This window comes from Nerophis ophidion, linkage group LG24, assembly GCF_033978795.1.
Source record: "Nerophis ophidion isolate RoL-2023_Sa linkage group LG24, RoL_Noph_v1.0, whole genome shotgun sequence".
Taxonomy (NCBI): Eukaryota; Metazoa; Chordata; class Actinopteri; order Syngnathiformes; family Syngnathidae; genus Nerophis; species Nerophis ophidion.
In genome coordinates, this window is record NC_084634.1 from 40,991,777 (window position 1) to 41,005,574 (window position 13,798).

At 45.1% G+C, this 13,798-nt stretch overlaps 1 protein-coding gene across 3 annotated transcripts in view; it reads left to right on the forward strand.

Moving 5' to 3' along the window:
- LOC133542308 (E3 ubiquitin-protein ligase TRIM35-like) overlaps nt 1-11,461 on the forward strand; it is a 52,723-nt gene extending 41,262 nt beyond the window's left edge. For 2 of the 3 annotated variants that reach the window (XM_061886312.1, XM_061886311.1), the window contains one exon: nt 10,054-11,461. In XM_061886312.1, coding sequence (XP_061742296.1) covers nt 10,054-10,601 — 548 coding nt within the window. In that variant the 3' untranslated portion in view covers nt 10,602-11,461. The remainder of the gene's footprint in view (nt 1-10,053) is intronic. The other variant, XM_061886313.1, reaches the window with a different exon arrangement.
- Nucleotides 11,462-13,798: the final 2,337 nt, after the last annotated feature.

The window sequence follows — 13,798 nt, forward strand, 5'->3', positions numbered from 1 at the left end:
TTTCCCCTGTCAAACTCTGGGGATAAAAGTAATACCTTTAGTAGGAAAGTGAGAAAGTAAAGTATTTTTTGACACATATTTCCAGGCTTTAGCGGGCCATTTAAAACGAGGTGGAGGGCCAGATCTGGCCTGCGGGCCTTGAGTCTGACAGCTGTGCACGGGACACAGCAATGAGCTTGTTTATAGATGTACAATAAAACTCATCATAGGAAGTTGTTCTAACTTTGTGACATGATATAATGCACATGTATGATCGTATAAAGTTAACGTACCAATGATAGTCACACACACACACTCGGTGTGGCGAAATTCTCTGCATTTGACCCATCACCCTTGATCACCCCCTGGGAGGTGAGGGGAGCAGTGAGCAGCAGCGGTTGCTGTGCCCGGGAATCACTTTTGGTGATTCAACCCCCAATTCCGACCCTTGATGCTAAGTGTCAAGCAGGGAGGTAATGGATCCCATTTTTATAGTCTTTGGTATGACTCGGCAGGGGTTTGAACTCACAACCTACCCATCTCAGGGCGGACACTCATCAAATATAAATATTCACATAAAACAAAGAACAACAACAAATATAAATGGAACAGATTGTAGCCAAAGGTTGATTTCCATCAGCACCTCATTGCTAAGAAACAAGTCCTGGGCTCCCACTAATCCAGCGTTATAGTCACTTGTATTTTTCACAAGTGGGAAGCCGGTCCCTGAAATGAATGCCTACATTAAACCGGTCCGTAGTGCAAAAAAAGGTTAGGGACTCCTAATGTAGACCACAAAGAAGTCTTCTACATCATAATATGACTCCTTAATTTATTTGACCATTTATGGACTCTTCCTGACCACGGATTTCGACCATACTTCCAGATCTTTTTGCTAATACAACACCTTTTACGTGAAAACAAATCAAGTACTATAAGAAATCACACAGTCCGACACTATTTTTCACTTTTGCTACCAATGTGATGGTAACAGACGGCACAATAACAAAAACCGTCTCTGTGAGTCCCACAACAACACTTCCTCATTCTCCGTCAATCACCTTGCAGGTACGGACGGTGTGTTTGGTAAGGTGGGAAAAACACACGAACATAAAACATGAACATTAGCTGGTCCTTACAGTATGAGTTTATGTACACTATATTGCCAAAAGTATTTGGCCACCTGCCTTGACTCACATATTAACTTGAAGTGCCATCCCATTCCTAACCCATAGGGTTCAATATGATGTGGGTCCACCTTTTGCAGCTAGTACAGCGTCAACTCTTCTGGGAAGGCTGTCCACAAGGTTGCAGAGTGTGTTTATAGCAATTTTCCACCATTCTTCCAAAACGCATTGGTGAGGTCACACACTGATGTTGGTCAAGAAGGTCTGGCTCTCAGTCTCTGTTCCATTTCATCCCAAAGGTGTTTTATCAGGTTGAGGTCAGGACTCTGCACTGGTGCACAGTCATGTTGGAAGAGGAAGGAGCCCGCTCCAAACTGTTCCTACAATGTTTGGAGCATGAATTGTCCAAAATGTTTTGAGCATTCAAAGTTCCTTTAACTGGAACTAAGGGGCCAAGCACAACTCCTGAAAAACAACCCCACACCATGATTCCTCCTCCACCAAATTTCACACTTGGCACAATGCAGTCCGAAATGTAGCATTCTTCTAGCAACCTCCAAACCCAGACTGGTCCATCAGATTGCCAGATGGAAAAGCGTGATTTACCACTCCAGAGAAGGCGTCTTTACTGCTCTAGAGTCCAGTGGCGATGTGCTTTACATCACTGCTTTACACTCCGAAAAGTATGGTGTGTGTATATATATATATATATATACACACATATACATATGTATGTATATATATATGTATGTATGTATATGTATGTGTATATATGTATGTATATATGTGTATATATATATGTATATATGTGTATATATATATATATGTATATATACATATATATTTATATATGTATGTATATATATATGTATGTATATATATATATTTATATATGTATGTATATATATATATATATATGTATATATACATATATATATATTTATATATGTATGTGTATATATATATATATATATATATTTATATATGTATGGATGGATGGATGTATATATATATTTATATATGTATGTATATATATATATATATATTTATATATGTATATATATCAGGGCAGTGGGCAGGTCTACATGGACCTGCACGGGCAGAGAGCCGTCCCCGCCCTCCACGCGTCTCCCGCTGCTTTGCAAGCAGGTCTTGGATAACCAAAGCCTAAGGGAATCAACTCTGACGTATGTATATATGTGTATATATATATGTATGTGTATATATATATATATATATATATATATGTATATATATGTATGTATATATACATATATATTTATATATGTATGTATATATATGTATGTATATATATATTTATATATGTATGTATATATATGTATATATACATATATATATTTATATATGTATGTACATATATATATGGATGTATGTACATATATATATGTATGTATATATATATTTATATATGTATATATATATATATGTATATATATATTTATATATGTATATATATATTTATGTATGTATGTATATATCTATATATGTATATATATATATATTTATATATGTATGTATATATATATATATATATATATATATATATATATATATATATATATATATATACATACATATATACATACATATATATCAGGGCAGTGGGCAGGTCTACATGGACCTGCACGGGCAGAGAGCCGTCCCCGCCCTCCACACGTCTCCCGCTGCTTTGCGAGCAGGTTTTGGATAGCCAAAGCCTAAGGGAATCAACTCTGACGTCAAATCCGGAGCCAGAGTCCGTAAGGCGGTCTTACCTTGTCTTTATAGTCATTCCGGCAACTCCTGCGATGTCGCAGGTCTCAAGATGTATCGTTTTTCCTTTTCCTTGGATCCATCAAATGCGTGGTGAGGGGAGATCTGCTTCATGGGCAACAGCTTTTTCTCCATACCACTTTGCCCAGGCTAGCGCCCTGGAGAGGACACTCCAGCTTCGCTGCAAAGCATCGAAACAACACAGGAAGCAACACTTACCGGTTATAAGCCATCCACTTGGTTGGCGTAGAGCTGGCGCTGGGGGTTGCTTTTGTCAGTGGGAGAGAACACCACGTCTCATTGCACAACCGCCTCAAGCTGGGCATCCCCCGGCATACTAGGTGTTGTCCTGCCACAGTCCGCCTGCCTTGCTGGGTGCTTAGGGTTTGAGTATCCGACAAGTGGACTGCAATTGCTGCACCAGGCAACAAAACAAGAAATTCAAATTCAAAAATGAAAACTTCTCCTGGACACATGGAATGTGAGAGCAATGACACCAGGACTGTCCGGCGACATCCAGGCCATCAGCGATGCCAGGAAGACCTCAGTCATCAACGATGAACTTGTGAGACTGCAGGTTGACATTGCCACACTGCAAGGGACGCAGTTTGCCGACTCTGGCAATCTCAAAGAAAATAACTTTACGTTCTTCTGGCAAGGGAAAAGTACCAAGGAAACCAGAGAGTCTGGCGTTGGATTTGCTGTCCGGAACTCTTCACTGGGAATAATAGAACCCTGTCAACAAGGCACAGAAAGACTGCTATCACTCCGTCTCCACACCTCCACTGAACCCGTCAACCTGATCAGTGTATACACACCAACACTCAGCGCCACCAGTGATACCAAGGATGAGTTCTACAGCCAGCTGGACTCTCTTATCGACAGGATCCCAAAAGAAGAGCACCTTATACTGCTGGGTGACTTCAACCCCAGAGTGGGCGCTGACCACGACTCTTGGCCCTCCTGTCTTGGAAAGTTTGGTGTTGGAAAAATGAATGAGAATGGGCAACGATTCCTGGAGTTGTGCTCATACCATGAACTCAGCATCACCAACCCCTCCTCCCAGACAAAGCCTCAGCACAAAGTATTTTGAACACACCCTCGCTCCAAACACTGACACCAGCTAGACCTCACTATCACCAGGCGATCTGCGTTGAAGTGTGTCCTCCTTACCCACATCTTTCACAGCGCTGACTGCGATACTGATCACTCGCTGGTGTACTCCAAGATGAGACTTCTGCTTAAGAAGATCCATCGCTCCAGACCCCAGGGCAAACCCCGCATAGGTGTGAGCAAGACCGCACATCCTGACAAGGTAGAGGAATTCACCCAATCTCTTTGCGAGGTGCTTGACTCAGATCCTCCTGGTTGCTCAGCCACAGAGAGATGGGACTGCATTAGAGAGTCAGTACACAGCACTGCCATGATGGTCTTTGGAAAGAAGCAGACAAAGAACAATTACTGGTTTGAGGTCAACTCCTCTATACTCACTCCAGCCGCAGAAAAACGCCACAGAGTTCACCTGGAATACAAGTGATCCCCTAGCCAGAGGACCCTGCAGGTGTACAGATCTGCCAAGAGCAAAGTACAATGTGCTAACGAATACTGGCTCCAGCTCTGCCAGAGCATCCAGTTAGCGGCTGATACTGGAAACATCAGGGTCATGTACCAAAGCATCAAGAAAGCCATGGGCCCCACCAAGAAGGTTACAGCACCACTGTAGTCAGCCACGGGCGAGACCATCCAGGACAAAGGCAAGCAGATAGATCGATGGGTGGAACACAATTCCGAACTGTACTCGAGACAGAATAAAGTCACATACGATGCCCTTGCAGTCATTCGAAGCCTCCTTCTCATTTCTGAACTGGACGAGAAACCCACTGTGGCTGAACTAAAGAAGGCCATTGAGAGCCAGTCCTCAGGGATAGCGCCTGGGAAGGATGGCATACCACTAGAAGTCATCAAGTGTGGCGACAGCACACTGAGGGAACATCTTTACAACCTCATCTGTCAGTGCTGGGAGGAAGGAGCAGTACCTCAGGACATGATAGACACCAACATCGTTACCCTGTACAAAAACAAGGGCGATAGAAGCGATTGTAACAACTACAGAGTAGCGTCGTAGGCAAAGTCTTGGTACGCGCCCTCCTCAACAGAGTGCAGAAGCTTGCTGATAGAGAATATCCTGAGTCACAGTGCGGGTTCCTCTTGAAAAGATCAACCATTGAAATGGTCTTCACCATCAGGTTACTGCAAGAAACGTGCAGTGAGCAGCACACGCCCCTCTTTCTGGTCTTCAGAGACCTGACCAAAGCGTTCGACCTTCTCAGCAGGGATGGGCTTTTCACAGTCCGAAAGAAGATTAGCTGCCCACCGAGACTCCAAAGCGTGATCAAGTCGTTCCATAATGGCATGAAAGGCACAGTTCAATATGACTGCTCGACGTCAAATGCCTCCGACATCCGCAGTGGCGTCAAGCGGGGCTGTGTCCTCGTTCCCACTCTCTTCTGCATTTTCTTTGCCGATCTGCTGAAGCACGCCTTCATATAGTCAACCGAGGGTGTTTATCTCCACACTTGGTCAGACGGCCAACTGTTCAACCTGTCTTGCCTAAAAGCAAAGAGCAAGGTCTGGGAGGTAACCATCAGAGACATGCTGTTTGCAGATGACGCTGCTCTGGCCACCCACACAGAAGAAGAGCTACAGAGCCTGATGGACCGCTTTGTAAAGGCTTGTGACGAGTTCAGTCGGACTATGAGTCTGAAGAGAACAAATGTGATGGCCCAAAATGCTCAACCATCAACGACTATGAACTAGAGGTCGTCAGCTAGTTCCCATATATTGGCTCCACCATCACTGACAACCTCTCACTGGAAGCAGAGATCAACAACAGGATGGGCAAGGCATCCACAACCTTAGCCAAGTTGTTGCAAAGAGTGTGGAACAACAACATGCTGACAATAAACACCAAGATCGCTGTGTATTCTGCCTGCGTGCTAAGTACTCTCTTGTACGCCATCGAATCCTGGACTCTGTACTCTTCGCAGGAGAAGAGGGTAAGTGCCCTTCACATGCACTGCTTCCATCATAGACTCGAGATTATGTGGAGCGATCATGTGACAAACAACGAGGTGCTGATGCCAGCCAAGGTTCCTAGCATGGTCACTCTCCTCCGTCAGCGTCGCCTTCGATGGCTGGGCCATGTGAATCGAATGGACGATGGCCGGTTTCCCAAAGACATCCTCTACGCAGAGCTTGCATCTGGGAAGAGGACAACGGGATGGCCACGGCTCCGTTTCAAGGATGTCTGCAAGCGTGACCTGAGAGCGCTCAACATGGACCTTAACACCTGGGAAGCACTTGCTCAGGACAGATCCAGCTGGAGACACACCGTGAAAACTAGACTGAAAGCTGGTGTGGCAAAACTGGCGCAAGTCCATTGTCTTCCGAGACTTACGGATGCCAACAAGATATACATATATATATGGAGCCTATGATTTGCACACTATTGACAAGTGATGTATCGAAAACTTGACCACAGAAAACAGTGTTAAGTTGAAAACAGGTGTGAACAAAACGCACGCCAGAGCATGAAGAGGACGGTGGCGCCTTTTTAAGGAGAGAAAGTCCAACTGGAGCAGCAGCGCCTAGCAAGTGTGATGTCATCTTTGCGGCAGCTTGTCTTTTTCGTCGCGGTCAGGAGTAGTCTCTTAACACTTTTAATCATATCACCAGAAGAAGATGCTAGATAAGTTGCTAGTTTTTAATAAGACCACTCTTAAAAAGTCTCGAAACAAATACATAGTCAACATAGTACAATGTACAAGATGGGTAGGTCGTGAGTTCGAACCCCGGCCCGGTCCTACCAAAGACTATAAAAATGGGAGCCATTACCTCCCTGCTGGACACTCAGCATCAAGGGTTGGAATTGGGGGTTAAATCACCAAATAATTATTCCCGGGCGCAGCCACCGCTGCTGCTCACTGCTCCCCTCACCTCCCAGGGGGTGATCTAGGGTGATGGGTCAAATGCAGAGAATTTCGCTTTACCTAGTGTGTGTGTGAGACTATCATTGGTACTTAAACGTGAATAAGCAGCAACGATTGAGAAGATGTGTTTTGCCCTCTAATGGCAGTGTGTTGCATGACATTGGAATTTGAGATTTGGAGTTTGGTGCAACAGGCTTCCGTAGCCAGTCAAGGCGGTCATAATTTAGCTTCCACAGAGTTTGGAGAAAATATGCCTGTAAGTAGCTGAATATGTGTCAACTTTGCTCTCTCAAAATGTCTTTGTATGGACGTTTGCAACAGTTTCAAAGAATTGCCATTGAGATGCTAGTTGTTAGCCTGTCAATGGCAAAATACATTGTATGTTAGCATTGAGCTAGCAGGATAAGTACTAACTCTTACTCTATAGTTTCCCTTGCATGTTTATGCTCAAATCACACTGTGCTGCCGATTTGAAACAGTTTGGACATGTTTTTGGCATTTTGTGCGTTTTATTAAACATTCCTAAATGTGCTTAGTTGCATAGTCATTTAATTTTGGAGGCAATCAATCAACAACCTCAACCTGTAATCTGCCAAACTAAATACCTCCATTCAGAGAGGGCAGAATGAAATATGTGGTAATACTAACGAATAATAACAAAGTTGTCTTTTAATGTATGACATTTTTTTAGCCTTTTTAAAGAAGAAAATACCATCATAGTCAACTATGCAAATTACCCAATGATGTCATGGTAACCACGCTCACACATCCACAGGTTTCTTGGCAGTCTGGGAGAAACCCTAAACTGTGATTAATTGGGATTAATCAAAATTCATACATTCAAACATTCTCGCAGAGGTGACAGCGGCCAGCCATCGACGGCTGGAGGCGGTCCGCCAACAAGTGGCCCAGCTGAGCCACATCCTGCAGGCGCTGGCGGACTGGTTGGGAGCGTCACGCCCAACATAAGCGGTCGTCTCCATACAGCGAATGGGGGAAAAGAGGGACCCCCATGCCTTCATAGACATTTTTGTGGCCACGTTGGAGGCATGTGCGTGGCCAAAAGAAGAGTAGGGATTGCAATTTCTGCTGCTGCTGGCGGATGAGGCGCAGCGCACGGCGCTCAGCCTACCGGTGGCCACCCTCGTGCACTTCTTGGTCTTGAGGAGGGCGGTGCTGGACCTGACCGGTTACACCGCCGTGGACCACCTGCGCCGGTTCCGGGCGCTGCGGCTGTGGATGGAGGACCGCCCGTTCGTGCTTGAACAGCAGCTCCAGAACGCGGCGACACGTTGGCTGCAGCCAAAAGAAAGCAACGACCAGGTGATGGAGCGGCTGATCATGGAGCAGCGCAGACAAGAGCCTGGATCCGCTACCACTGGGCCCAAGACCTGGCAGCAGCAGAGACGCTCGCTGAGGACCTTATGGCGGTGCACCGCGAAGGGTGACGGCCAGGGAGGCAGCCGAGCACCCAGCACCAACAGCGTGCAAACAGAGCACACAGGTGTAGAAGGCGGCGCCGCCGGTTCCACGGCCCTGCACAATTGACCCTTGTGTGTGCTCCCTCGCAGGTCCTGGCTGCTGCGAATACGGTGCTTCCCGTGCAGACAGCCCCTGAAACACCTAGGCAGGCGTGTTGGCGGCTTAGACAGCCCGGTCATGTGCGTCAGGGATGAGGTGGGGCAGGTGATCCGGTGGGGGGTGGAGAAGGGGCGGCCAGACGGCTTCCCGGCCTGAGTCTGGCGGTGGAGGTATGTGGAGGGGGGCGTAGCCTGCGGGCCTGTCGCGGAACGGTGTGTGCCAGGACCGGCCTCGAAGACATCGACATGTGCGTAGATGGCCCAGGTGGGCTTTGTTATCTAATCACCTGTCGCCTTTATTAGTAGTAGCCGGGATGAGAAACAATGTTAGAGCTGGAGTGAGAGCGAGCGAGAAACGGACACGGAAAGACAGTTTCTGGAAAGCAACCTGCTGCACTAACTTATTGAAAATTAAACTGTGTTGTAGCCCTAATCCGGGCTCTCATGGCGGTGTTTTGTGGTCTGAGGAACCCACTGGAGGTCAACCTCCACAAATGTATATAAATATGTATGTACATGCATTACCGGTAATAATAAAGTAACGCAGCACTAATGAATCAGTAATGGTACTATACTCTGTTTGAAAAGTACTGGTTCGCCTATTTTTTTTAATTTTTTTTTACAGGCAAGTCATTGTTGGTTTTGCGAGCAGAGGAGCATGTTCAGCAGCGTGCAGACAAAGAGTCCTTACAAGCTGACTGTGTGTAGACAGAAAAGGGAGAATGGACGCATTTTGGTGTAAAAAGTAAAGATAAAGGGGAAGTTATAACACTGAAACACCCTCAGGAAGAGGTCCTTTAAGACATGGCTAGCTAGCTGGCGGCTAACATACATCCACAGTGTTTTAGCTAATTTTAAATCACTAATCCTGGCCTGTAGTGCTACAAAGTAAGTTTCTTACAAGTAGCATTATCACTGGAGGACAACGAATGGCTAAACATGCTTCAATACACATCGTAGGAGGATAATATAGCTTACCAGCGTCACAATGTAAACAAACGCCATGGGTGGATCTACACCTGACATCCACTGTGGTGATACCAAGTACAAGAGCGTATCTAGTCTATACTATTATGATTAAATCTATATTTTTAATTGTCACAAAAGCTTCTTTTTTTTTTTTTTCATATGATTTTTATAAAGTCAGGAAATACGTCCCTGGACACATGAGGACTTTGAATATAACCAATGTATGATCCTGTAACTACTTGGTATCAGATCGATACCTAAATGTGTGGTATCATCCAAAACTAATGTAAAGTATCAAAGAAGAGAAGAATAAGTGATTATTACATTTTAACAGAAGTGTAGATAGAACATGTTTAAACAGAAAATAAGCAGATATTAACAGTAAATGAACAAGTTGATTAATCAGTTTTTACAGTTTGTCCCTCATAATGTAGACAAAATAATAGGTAGATAAATGAAACAATATGTTACTGCATACGTCAGCAGACTAATTAGGAGTCTTTGTTTGTTTACTTACTACTATAAAAACATTTGTGTAGTATGTTCACTATTTTATTGAAGGACTAAATGACAATAATAAACATATGTTTCATGTACACTAACTGACGACTGTGTGTGTCTCTCCTCATTCCACAGTTCCGGTGACCTTGGACCCCAACACAGGCTCAGCATGTCTGACTGTGTCTGCTGACCTGTCCACTGTGTCGGTGTGTGATGAACAGCCTCTTCCAGACAACACAGATAGATGTGTCAACCCACAGGGCATCTTGGCTTCTGTGGGATTCAGCTCTGGGAGTGATTTGTGGGAGGTGGAAGTCGGAGACAACAGTCACTGGTCTTTAGGGGTGGCCAGAGACAGTATCGGTAGGAAAGACTTGTGGAGACTGGATGACAACCCTGGTGAACCAAGTGGTGGCGTGTGGACAGTGTCACTCTCCTCTGGTTTGTATCACGCTTCTCCCGGCCACAGTTCACCTCTGACACTCAGGAGAAGACCATCCAGAATCAGAATCCAGTTAGACTGGGAGAGAGGGTGTCTGACTTTCTCTGATGCCAATGGCAACGCTCTGATCCACAGGTTTAAAAAGCAGTGGAGTGGTACACTAAGGCCCTACTTCTCTACCACTTGTTCCAAACACCCTTTGAAAATCATTGAATCAAGGGTGACCGTTGCTAAAGAATAGAACATGCAACATTACAAATGTCATTTATTTACAGAGATTATGTTTATTTGTGAGTAATAGACACTCCCATATATAAAGTTGAACCTCCACTGACAGAAGGTTTAGATTGAGGTGTCCGAACCATGTCTCGGTGTCCGATGGTTTGATTTATTTATTCATTTTCTCTGTGGGTTTTGCCATTTTGATGACATTGCTTCCTGTACACGCCATTTCAAAGAGGCGGACCCCTGAGATCACATCCACTTTGCAGACTTTGAGGAGTTAACGACAGTTGGGCTCACAATTGTGGAAGAAACAAATCCACAATTGCAACTATTATCCAAAAAGGACGTTTGTAAGGTTGCTGACTTTAAATATCTTTGCAAGGACGTAGAAAAAATGCAAGACCAGGTGACAAAGCTGTCGCTAGTGTGAATGAAGGAGAAGCAGCTAGCCGGCAATAGCATTTCCGAGGCAACCATGCTTGAACCCAGTATGGAGGAACAATTTAAGGCGAGCCGTGGGTCTTTGGATACGTTTAAAAAGAGGAGCCTTTTCAAAGATTTTATCGGCAGAGGTGGCTTTCTACCGTAGCAAGTTTTGAACTGTTCTAAAAATGCTAGGGGAGAACTTTATTACAGCGACTGAGAATTTAGTACCGGGAAACAGGCCAACGGAGAACCGCCTCACACTGCTAATTTGTGCTAGCGCTGGCTGGAAGGTGCCGCTATACTTGTTTACCAAGGTAAAGTTATTTTCCTTCCTGTAACAGCATGTTTTGTAACATTTTAGAGAACACTTTAGTGTGTGTTGTATTGACAGTTAGACCGACTGTTGTTGTTGTTGTGTATGGATTAAAAAAAGAGATGGTTGAGCCATTGCCTGCTTGTTGGTTTGCTTCATTGTTTCTTCTGGGGAAGTCTGCTTCACTATTCGAAGAACTCCCGCTTATGAGTGATTCCCAGAGCCCAAAAAAGTCTGCGGGCTATAGAGCGTTTTCTATTCGGGCTCCAGTACTCTGGAATGCCCTCCTGGTAACACTTAGAGATGCTACCTCAGCAGAAGCATTTTAGTCCCATCTTAGAACTCATTTGTATACTCTAGCCTTTAAAAATATCCCCCTTTAAGACCAGTTGATCTGCCGTTTCTTTTCTGCTTTGCCCCCCTCTCCTTAGTGGAGAGGATGGGCACACATTCGGTGACCATAGATGAAGCGCTAGCTGTCCAAAGTCAGGACCCAGGGTGGACCACTCATCTGTGCATCAGTTGGGGAAGTCTCTGCGCTGCTGACCTGTCTCCACTCAAGATGATATCCTGCTGGCCCCACTATGGACTGGACTCTCACACTATTATATTAGATCCATTATGGACTGGACTCTCACACTATTATGTTAGATCCACTATGGACTGGACTCTCACACTATTATGTTAGATCCACTATGGACTGGACTCTCACACTATTATGTTAGATCCACTATGGACTGGACTCTCACACAAGTATTTCAGATCCACTATGGATTGGAATCTCACTATTATGTTAGACCCACTATGGACTGGACTCTCACAATATGTTAGATCCACTATGGACTGGACTCTCATTAATATGTTAGATCCACTATGGACTGGACTCACACTATTATGTTAGATCCACTATGGACTGGACTCTCTCGGGATCCTTATGTGTGGAGTTTGCATGTTCTCCCCGTGACTGCGGGGGATAGTCCCCTCCCACCTCCAAAGACATGCACCTGGGGATAGTCCCCTCCCACCTCCAAAGACATGCACCTGGGGATAGGCCCCTCCCACCTCCAAAGACATGCACCTGGGGATAGGCCCCTCCCACCTCCAAAGACATGCACCTGAGGATAGGCCCCTCCCACTTCCAAAGACATGCACCTGGGGATAGGCCCCTCCCACCTCCAAAGACATGCACCTGGGGATAGGCCCCTCCCACCTCCAAAGACATGCACCTGGGGATAGGCCCCTCCCACCTCCAAAGACATGCACCTGAGGATAGGCCCCTCCCACTTCCATAGACATGCACCTGAGGATAGGCCCCTCCCACTTCCAAAGACATGCACCTGGGGATAGGCCCCTCCCACTTCCAAAGACATGCACCTGGGGATAGGTTGATTGGCAACAGTAAATGGTCCCTAGTGTGTGAATGTTGTCTGTCTATCTGTGTTAGTCCTGTGATGAGGTGGCGACTTGTCCAGGGTGTACACCCCATTCCGCCCGATTGTACCTGAGATATGCACCAGTTATTTCAAAAGGGACAAGTGATAGAAAATGGATGGATGGATTTTCAATCATTTAGAATAGTGAAAATGCATGTTCATGGACTTAGTCTTTGTTTGTACACTAAATCATCTTTCTGACAAAACTGCTGGGAGTCTAACCTGCACCAAATGTGTCACTACCATACCATTTGGTACCCTTCAAAATGTGTCACTACCATACCATTTTAGTCTAGTGTTAGTTTCAACCTGTTTAACTCTTGACCACTGCACATTTAACAAGCACCGTCACTGTAAGTTCCGTCTTCAAACACATTTTTAATATTCTAGTGTTAGTTTCAACCTGTTTAACTACCGACCACTGCTCTCTCTGTCCTCAGATAAACTTCCACCGGAGTCTCTCATCATCCCGGCTCTCCATACACCTGACCAGCTCTGTAGAACTTTCAGCTCCCGCATCTATCTTCAAGATGTCCACGTACGTTAGCGTGGGACGTCCTGGCGATGGATGCCCGTGGTTTGGTTCCTAAAGGACCAACCTGCTGCCTGGGAGCTCCTGATGTCTGTGGCAGTGAGCGACCAGCCTCATCCTCCTAGCTGTTACCTTCTTGCTGAGCCTCAGCAGTTGTTGCTGATGTGGATGTTCTGATCCATCATTCTGGTGTAGCACCCATCTAGGGTCTTCTGCAGGTGGGTGTCAGGGTCCAGCTTTTGCAGACATAGAGGACGGCGGACTCCACAGTGGCCTGGAATAGATTCAGCTTTTGTGTCGGAGATTTGAGACCTGCAACTTTAACATTTAACAAGCACTCTCACTGTAAGAAAACTCTTAAAACACATGTTTAGTAAATGACCTTTGACCTACCATAACTTATTTTGTATTTTTAACTCTTTTTAGGTAATTTATTGGTCTTACAATATCTGTATTTAATGTTGTCATCATGGTGGTACTTAATGAATACTTAGGTCTACTACACTACT